Source organism: Diachasma alloeum, unplaced genomic scaffold (genome assembly GCF_001412515.2).
Source record: "Diachasma alloeum isolate Michigan unplaced genomic scaffold, Dall2.0 Dall_scaffold_00339, whole genome shotgun sequence".
Classification (NCBI taxonomy): domain Eukaryota; kingdom Metazoa; phylum Arthropoda; class Insecta; order Hymenoptera; family Braconidae; genus Diachasma; species Diachasma alloeum.
Genome location: NW_021680478.1, coordinates 932973 through 943017, shown reverse-complemented (window position 1 = coordinate 943017; position 10045 = coordinate 932973). Strand labels below are relative to the sequence as shown.

Here is a 10045-nt window from a genome sequence, read left to right as displayed (position 1 = left end):
TGGTATTGATAAATCACCACCGAAGGTGAATAAATAAATGCATACGTAACAGCACAAACACACATGTCTGATATTCATACTAATCCAAACACAATTGAATTGATGCGACACGCATATGCAAGAGGCCCCGAGTTTATCAGTCGAGAGATGAGTACTGTTACGATTATTATACTGCAAATACTCAACGGCTAAAGCGAAGGCTTTCACGTTTGAAAAATCCTTCGGGTACGATGATGAATTTTATTATTTCAATGATAAATCACGATTATGGTAAGAGTCTAGGGTTGAAGCGTCCCATGTGGAGGATCAAACCGGTGGGATTGTGACGAACGAAGTACAAAAATGGTCTATCTAGTTTTAGTCTTGGCTTGTCCGTATCCTCTCTCTGTATCGAGGATGATGGCTCTGAGATTCTGGATTTATATGCCTTGGGTTGCGGAGATGATCGGGCATTTCTCTGGGAGCTCGATGGGTAAACTTCGACGTGATGCCTTCCACTTTGAATGTTCTCGTCTCCGCAGGTGCTGAACAGATTCATCTGCAAGAATAATCGTTAGACATCAGTTCAATTCGATGATTTTACCGAAAAGATGAATTCAACTTGGTTTTGGTTGATCTCTTGATCTCTGATTTATCTACAACAGGCTTGCCAAATATTTGAGGAGCCAAACCGCTAGTACGTGGTAATAGTGCCATCTGGCAACCCTGATCTACAAACTCACCTGTAGAACATCCGTCAAATGTAGATCAGCACCAACTCCATTGATCCCCTTGAGATCCGCATGTTTATCGAACAAACCCTGCAGCCCCATCCTCTTCAACGCAGCAGTGGCATTGATAACACTCCTATGACTGAATTTGGGCACTTGGAGCTCTAGGCCGGGTCTTGGAATAACAACCTTGAGCAATTTGTTCCAAACTCCATCGTGAGTCGCCCCCCTGATGAGTCTTTCCTCCAGGAGTTCCAGGTTATCCCCAGGTGCTGTGAATCCTTGCTGTCCAGGAATAACAAAAATCGTGGATACTAACTTTTTCGGACCTCCTAAAGCAATAGCCGTGGCATCGAGATTGGGTTCATAACCCGCGAGAATCCCCGCTCTCCAGACGGTCGACGGGACCGGTACCAGCTTCCTCTGTCGTATTGCTGGTGAAACCGCGAAGTAGAGTTCTCCATCTCTACCATCAGAACTCGCGTCCTTCGAGTTGCAGTCTGTCTGGAAGACGTTGGCGGATAAAGCAGCTAATGGCGATGTCAAGGGGACAATATTGGTTCTGACGAAGTCCTTTATCCTCCCTCCAGTCTGCTTCCTCACCATTAAATTAGTCCTTCTTCTGACTAGGTCACTGATCGTCGCGAAATTCACCTCGGCAACGACTCCGTCGTAGAACTGTTGCGCCTGCTCTTTGTAAAAGGGCAGTAGTTTTCGGACCTTAACCCGGTCTGCGAATAGTTCCCGGACAAAGGCTGCGTTTGCTATTCCCTGTTTGCGAGCCAACCCCACCGAATCCGTTACATTCTGGAAGATCAAGTGTGGATTGAAGGATGCAACGTCATCCAGCTTGAGGAGATTGTTCATTTTCTCAGATGTTGGACCTCGTGCACCGAGGAATACCATGGCTAACATGCTCGTCATTCCAAATGGAGACACTGCTAATGATCTTTCTGCGCTCAAGCCCTCATTAGTCGCTGTCCAGAATGAGAAGGCAAGATCGTTGCAAAGGTTTGCGAAGTAGGCGATGTCTGGCTCTAGGGATTTCACGCTTGAATCAAGAGCTTCGTCGGTCTTCGAATGCGTGAGGGGGATTTGGTCGGTTGGTTTCTGCTGTTGTTGGGTGGTGGATTCAGGGACAGGAGAGGCTGTGATCGACTCGTCAATTGGTCGTTTCGCTTGGATCTTTGGAGCTGTTGCTGGAGGCGATTTCTGGGGAATCAACGTCCATCTTTCTGATTCCTGATGATGGTCTTCGTGTTTCTTGATTGGCGGAGCTGGTGTTGTTGTCTTCGGGGGCTTCTTGTCAGACTGCGAGATGTGCTTTACTGGAATCAGAGGAAGCTTCTCCATCAGCTCCATACTTGAATCCTTCTTCTGATCCTTGATTTTCAGGGTTTTGTTGGTTTGAGGGATCTCAGTTGTTGGACGAGGAGAGGGTGCTACTGTCTCTCCTAGCTTCTTGTAAGGATCGTCTTCGTAAACACTCAGTGATGGAAAGTGTGGGAGCTTCAGATCGAGTCCTTCGTCTTTAGCATGACTTTCTGTGATATTTTTCCTTGTCGGAGGCTTTGGCCTCAATGCAGGTTTGTTGTATCTGTGGTGAACTATTGGAAGATCGTCCAGTTGAATCTTTGCAGGGATTAATGTAGACGTTGATGAGAGATCAGAATTATCTTCGGTTTTCACTGCTGGAATTGCTTGGGAATCGGTTGTCTCAGGATGACTTACGACAGCTTTGCTATCGTCTTTCGTTTCTGAGTTAGTTTGCGGCGATGGAGGCTCCTCTGTTGATGTAGTCGTCAAATTCTTATCAATCTTCGGCACTTCATTGGTTAATTTGATCGTCGAAGACTCGGGTTCAGCCGTTGTAGACTCAACTTTTGTTTCACTTTTCTGAGGGACAGGGGCTGTCTTATGACCATGGAACATCGGAAGTTCATCGAAGTTGATCTGCTGCATCATTATCGCCATTGTTTTATCGTAATCCGTCGTCGGCTGCCATTCTTCAGTGGTCATTGCTTCGACAGTTGATTCCTCGAGTTTCTCTTCGATTTCTTTCTTCTCTACATCCAGGATGACAGCTTCATCCGTAATTTTCGTGACATTCTGACTCGATTTTTCGTTGTTTGAGAAGCCAGCGATTAAACTACTGGAGATGTTGTTTGCAGTGATGCTTCCTCTCGTAGGAAGCGATAAATCTTCAATTTCTGGAGGGGCTGAGTAGCTTTCAGGCGCGAGGGACTCGATTATATGGTTGACTGTCGTAACTGGATCTGTTAATTGAATCCTCACCACTGGAGACTCTCCCGCAGGTACCATTGAACCATTCGAATTTGGAGAAGCTGTCGTCTTGACAGGTGCCATTATGTCGATTCTAACAATCGGAGTTTCTGTGGCTTCTGTCGATACCGATGGCTTCGGTTTCGAATCCTTCAAAGAATTCCTGTCATCTGATGTTGCATTTGCCTTGACAGATGAAGTCGTGCTTGCGATTGTTGTTGAGGGCAGCTCAGGAGTCGGTGATGGCTCCGGAGTTGACGGTGCTATTGGAGGGGCTATGCTGGAGACTATCTCCTGACGCTTCACATCTCCAGAAGTCAAAACTGATCCGTCAGAGTTGATGTTCAATGAATTATTCATGGTGGGCAACAGGGGTTCTATGATGGCTTCGGAAATCTGGGAAATCATGCTTGATAACGAGTCTTCCAGCTCAATAGGCAGTGGTGTCTCCTCCGGTGGTGCATAAGTTGAGGACTCAGGGGTTGTCGAAATAACTTCTGTCGTCAGCTCGATCGCCACCTCATTTGTCCTCTCAGTAAGTTCTTCTGCAGTTGATGTGTTGATTATTTCAGTGACTTCTTCAAGTTTAACCCCTTCGGTTGAGATTGAAACAGTTGCTTCTGGCGAGGCGTCAGTACTGGTCATCAATATCGAAGGTGTTGTTATCGATGTCGAACCGGTTTTTAGTTCTTGAGTCGTTGAGTCATGCTGAGTCACTTCAGCTGTCTTCCCAGTGGTACTTTCCAATAAAGGCAACTCGGTGGTGTTGCTGCTGGATAAAGAAGCGTTCAAAGGGGTTTCTTGAGCATCTCTCGGTGGAACTGTGATCTCTTCCAATTTATTGTATTCCGTAGTCGTTGGAATAGATTCTGTAGTGAAGGAGTCATCCTTCTCAGACGTTGAAACGACTTCAGTTATTTCGACAGGCTCCGCTGTCGTTAGGTATGACTCAGGTTCCTTCAAGACGTTGTTCAACAGTACCGGTTTCATCGGCTTAATCACCTCGAATTTATCTTTAATATCGATCGGTTTAGACGTCGATGGTTCTGGCTTATCATGATCAATCGCCTCCTTCAGCACAGTTACCTCAGAAGTGGAAGTAATAGGTCTCTCAGTTTGTAATTTTGACTGATCTATCTTTATCTCATCATGTCCAGGGATTTTGATCGATGTCGAATGGGTTTCGGATACAACACTGATGACATCATGCTTGACTTCTTCAGTCGTGGCGTCAATCGGTTTCTGAGTTGTGTGAGCGCTCACAACTGTCTTGGAGTCGTTTTTCATCAGTTGAATAATTTCGGGCTTCACGTGTGGTCGATCGATAGATTCACTAGCATCCGTCAACTGATCGTTGAAGCTGTTGCTGGCATTTCTCACCATATCCGCTGATATTGTATTCAGTATTTGGAATACTGGCCCACTACTTCCACTCTCATCCTCGTGACTACTTTGATCACCGCTCGAAGTGTTTTGAATTGGTAATTTCTCCTCTACTGTTATAACTGGCACTTGGATCATCGGCTTTTCCGTTATTTCGTCATACACCGGGTGACCCACGTACACCGGTATTTTTTCATCATCCGGATATTGCGGTTGTGATGGCTCCGGTGGGCTCAGGGGAATGGATTCCGTGTCACCGGAGAGGATTGAGGGGAGAATGCTGCTCCATTCGGAATTTGCGTGGCCAGGAATCTTTGGTATTGTGGAGATCAAAGGTGTTGGCTTGCTCAATTCACCTTTCAGTACATTCTGCACGTTTTGTACTACATCCGCAACTCTTGTTCCGCCTGTTGGCACTTCACCGGCTTTTTGAGGCTCGTGGATCTCCACGGCCATTGGGGGAAGGTGACCACCTCCAGCAGCGATTAAACTCTGAATCTCTTTTTTGGTCATTTGTTTTGTTATTACCTCGCCGGATTTGTCGAATGTGTAGAATTGGAATGTGTCGGGGCGCAGGAGGTCGGCTGGAGAGGCTGGCAGGTCAGATGGACGGATCGGTTTTCTCTTCAGGAGATTATGATTTGGGACGAATTTCGAGGGCGTTGGAAACCATTGTCGCGTCCTAAATAAAGTAATTAATAATTGTCAACTGGACTTAATTTATTTAAGGGGAGACTACTATGAGTTTTAAAAGTCTCGGGAAATCGATTGAAATCGATTGTATATGTCTTAAACCTAATAATTAGTGCAAAAAAATTAATTGTTTATTGTCCGTTTGCCCCGCAGACGCTTAGAATGTTGAAAATAGTCCAGGGCTTACAATTTTTAAGCTGCAGAGGTTTTTTTTTCAAAATTTTTGAAAAAATGTGAGTTTGAAAAAAAAACTTCTGTAGCTCAAGAATTGAGGGCAAACGAATAATAAAGAATTTTTTTTTGCACTAATTATTCAATTTTAGACATATAATCAATTTTTAATGCATGAAAAAACTCATGGTAGTCTCCCCTTAAATTGCTTATTTCATCTAAATAAACATTTTCATTGAAATAAAATTAGGAATTTTTAATTGTTAGTGAAAAAATGTTTGAAATGAATGGAAAAATAAAAAAAAAATTTATTTGCAGAGAAAATGTCACAATAGTTTCAAAAATTGCGGTGACACTCACCTAGAATTTTTTATGCTTTCAGATTCATCGAATGAGTTTTCACCAAGCGGAAGGGCTGCCATCAAACGTAAGTGACTCATTATTAAATATACCATCAGTCCCATCAAGGGCAGACATCTCAACATAATCGCCATCTCGAACTTTTTTACTCTGAAAGTAACGAATGCAATTCGATACTGTTAGTTGATGAATAGTTCAGACATTTCTGAACGTCATTGACCATTTTCACAGCGAGACGCGTTTTAGTAGTTAGTAATTCCATCATGCGTGACACGCTCTGAATTCAGGCGGGCTTGTCTGGGACGGAACAAGTGCCACTGTTCACCACGTGCGACCGAATTATGTTCCAAATTCAAAAGAATTCCGGTATTTTCCCTTTTGTTGGGGCTTTTTCAATGGGTTCGAGGTCACAAGTTCAGGGTGACCAACTTTTTTCGTTCAATCGAATTTTATGTTTTTTTTTCAACGAGGGAACGTATTTTTTTCATCGTATCATATGTTAAGAATGTAATTCACTTAAACTTTTAACATATGACTGATTTAATTTTGAGAATTATTGCACCAGAAAAGGTAGCGAAGTAAATTTGCAGTTAATAGATGGAATATATTTTCATAAAAATATAAAACAATTTATCTTTCCGATTCAACCGTACAATACTACCAGCGATCAAGATATTTATTCATCTATTCTTTTGTTTTCTTTTATTTTTTCTCTGTGTTTTATAGTCAAAACATTGGATATCATACTAGGGGGCTATGCCCCCGCTTATTCTTAATTTTGAGTACCACATTTTCATCACTAGAAGTCGATTTAGATTTTTATAATATCGAGAGGTATTCTGACCCTCATGACCCTTATTCGCCCCCTCATTACCCTTATTTTCACCCTTGTGAACCTTAATTTTGGAGTCTTAACTCTTAGTCCTAAATTTTTATCCCCAGAAGTCGATTCGGATTTTGATAATATAGAGAGATGTAAATATTAGGCTAAAGGCCCTCGGGCGCTGGTCAGACTCAGACTTATTGTGACAAATTCCATCGAAAATAAATACTTCCATAATCCATAAAATTCAAAATGACTAATGCCTTATCAGTGTCGTCATGATCGACTGATAATGGATAAGAGAGTTCATCGCTCCCTCTCGCCCAGTCCCTATCCCCGAAATATTTTCAAACATAACACTCAAAAGGGTCAACGCTCACACCCATCTGAAGGACCACTAACCCAGTGAATAAATACCCCCTCAATAGAGAGGCGTCAAGCGGTTCTCCTAAATATGCACTCAAATTTTTCAAGCCCCCAACCGGTTTTCGAGCTAGCGCATGGACATTAGTTGGCGTTTGAATGATGCATGCCCACGATGAATTGCTCATTTAATCTCATCATCAGTCCAACAGGTGTTCATTTCCCTGCATTGAAATTCTAATATTAGAATTGCCGGAGGTAATGAGCATTTTATTATTACTTTTATTACGCCTATCGTTGAGGGAAATCGAGAGGTTTATTGTCACTCAGTGCATCGGATTTATGGACTCTTGGTGGTGGGCTCTAATGCTATTGCGGTTTATTCGAGGCGAGGGGACTATGGGGTAAAAAGGCTGGGATGAATTCGGAAGCTGTGGCCAAAGAAACTGGACACAACGAGAATCCAAGTGCTGGACCGTTTTCAATACCGTTATATGGATTCATTCAGTCGTGTGGGTTATGACGTTCAAAAATCGGGGAAAAATACCGCGATGAGGTGCGTGGAGAGGTGAATGTATGGGAGAAATTACCCCTGACTTTTAGTTATCGTCCTGTGAAATTTTTGGAATTTTCAAAATAATTTCTGGTGAAATTTAAAAATTTCCGGTTTAAAAAGGACGTTTTATTGGCAATTTTTGGGTCAACTATTCAAATTTTTACTTGAATTATTACGTTTTTTGATAATAAAAAAAAATTTCAAGGATGTCAAGGATCTGATCAATTTTTTCAGCCAGAGTTCAAGTGAAAATTCCAATAGTTAAATAAAGAATTTTTCTTTTGCGAAAAATTCAAAAATGTAGGAAATTGATTTCTGATGAAAATTGAACCGCAAATAATTTTTTTATAATTTTCAAAAGATTATTTTTGGAGAACAAAATCAATTGTTATTTAAGTGTTTATTTAAACCAGATCATAATCTCTGAAAATTGCAATTTCTCAACTCCTCAATAAAATTCCATCAAAACGGGGACTTTCAATTTTTTTTTCGAATTGAAAAAATTGCCAAAATACTTCAATTTTCTTAAATAACCATAAATTGATTGAATTAATCTCCAATATTTTGAGAATTAGTGGGGCACAAGAGGTAGTCTTTTTCTCCAAATTTCGGGTTGCGATCAATTATTCGAGCCTTTTTATAAGAATCTAAGTAAATAAAATAGTCTTTTGATAGCAATTTAACGAAATAAAAATTTAATATTTGATACTCCGCAATTGTTCATTAAATTGTCCTCTTCAATTTAAAAATTTTTCCACCGATTTTACCATTTGAAGACTAAATTTGACAATCAAACGAATCTTCCATATTTTTCGAATTATAGGGGCACAAGTACTATTTCTCTCAAAATTTAGGACGAAATTGAAATGAATGGGATTTTTTTAAAATTCTTCTTCAACATTCGTGACTTGGGGATGAATTATTCAACAGAGACGTTCAGACTCACTAAAAAGTATATTGTTATCAGTAGGGAAAATCATTGATTACTTTTTCAACAGTTGCCCTAAAAAATTTGACTATTATGTTCCCTCATTGCCCTCTGTTCCATCGAAATAAATCAAATAAACTCACCTTCGTCGAATCCCTCAGACTGCCATTCTCGTTAAGCCCTCAATTAAACCACTCCCTGCCCTCCCCCAGCGATTCACCCCCAGATACAGATAACGATAATGATGAAGGATGCAGTATCTGCTCCTTGATCTACGTATGTGCTCGGGTTTCTCGTTGAGTGTAGTATATTGCAGTTGGCCTTGCCACTGAACGAAGGGTAGTGACCCTGTAGTAACTCGCGAGAGATGCCTCTCCCTCTCTCCCAGTTATCCTATTTGCTTTTATCTTATGGCTTTTTCCACGAGAATCCACCTTACGCACCAGGTATTCTGGTTTATTATATTCCCTTAGTTATCCTCTCTCCTCTCTTCCAAATGCACTCGGCCTTCCTCTCCTTCTGAATTACTATCCTTGTGTATTTTCTTTATCCCAGTTGGTGTTTTTTTTTTATTTATTTCGTTGAACCATGGAAGTGCACGCAACACTCGCGATGAGATGAGCAACACCACTGGCCTATGTACCCCACCGGTGACCACGTTAAAACGCAGACTGTGGGACAGCGGATGAAGGTACCCTTGATACCTGTGTCAATATTGGAGAGGGACACTGAAAGGGGGTACCGAGGAATACCGACAAATACCGAGGGGGACCACCGGGAATTGTAGCGACCCGGTGGCCGACCAGTTAATTTTGCTGGTTGATGTGGTCAAGTCATCGGGGGACAACATCCCCTGGTTGACAACAGGTTGGGAGACATGACTAATTGGGGTGGAATAAGTAGAGGGTAGGGGGAAGAGCTTTTTAGAGACCTCTTCATTCTGGAAATCTAGGGGAAATATTTAGTCCGTTCATCAATCTGACAAATCTCCAGATTAATAATAATAAATTCAGATGGGGAGAGTGGGGCAAAATGAAACAGCTGAAAAAGGAGTATTTGACGCAATTCAAGCAAAAAATAATTTTTATTCACTTTTGTTTTTTAACTTTTTTTATTATTGGGATTACGGATGAGAATAATAATGTTCTATTCGTCTTATAATTCAATGGATTGTAATTGATTGGATTAGCGTAATTGTACTTTTCTTTTTTCATTCGATTGAAATTCAGCATCACATTTTCCTTTTTCCCCCTCTGGGTCTTCTCCTGGGCCTTGCTCTGGACTTTGGATTTCGTTGTTTCATTTTCTTTTCAATTAATCCATCGTCAAAATCTTCTCCCGTCAAAACTTCTCAATAATTTTTTAATTTACTGAGTGGAAAATTATTATTCTCATCAGTACTCCCAAGAATAAAGAAAAAATTAATAAGCAAAAGTTGATAAAAAACAGTTTTTTGACTGTTCCATTTTGCCCCACTCTCCCCTGTATGTAAACTCGGTAAAAGTGTCCGAAAATCTAGTTACTCTCAGGATGAAACGGTTTATCGGGTCCTTGGGTTATCAACACTTGGGGACGACCAGATGTTTATTAAAAGTTAAAGTTTATTTATTGTAGTTCAGATTAACATTCGTCCGTAGTCTAATTAGTTGCAGTGAATTTGGAGAACAGTCAGATGGAATAAAAATAGACTTTTTATGGGAAATTAACGAAATGGAAATTTAATTTTTGATATTTCGACACCGTTCGTTAAATTATTTTCTTCGACTTCAACAATT

General features: G+C 41.1%; 1 protein-coding gene across 1 annotated transcript; it reads right to left on the bottom strand.

Moving 5' to 3' along the window:
* Window positions 1-265: 265 nt before the first annotated feature.
* On the bottom strand, window positions 266-5734 carry LOC114841338 (mucin-17-like). Its single transcript, XM_029126271.1, has 3 exons — window positions 5601-5734; window positions 723-5058; window positions 266-538 (listed from the first exon to the last, which is right to left on the bottom strand). The coding sequence occupies exons 1-3, from the start codon at window positions 5732-5734 to the stop codon at window positions 266-268; spliced, it is 4743 nt and encodes a 1580-aa protein (XP_028982104.1).
* Window positions 5735-10045: the final 4311 nt, after the last annotated feature.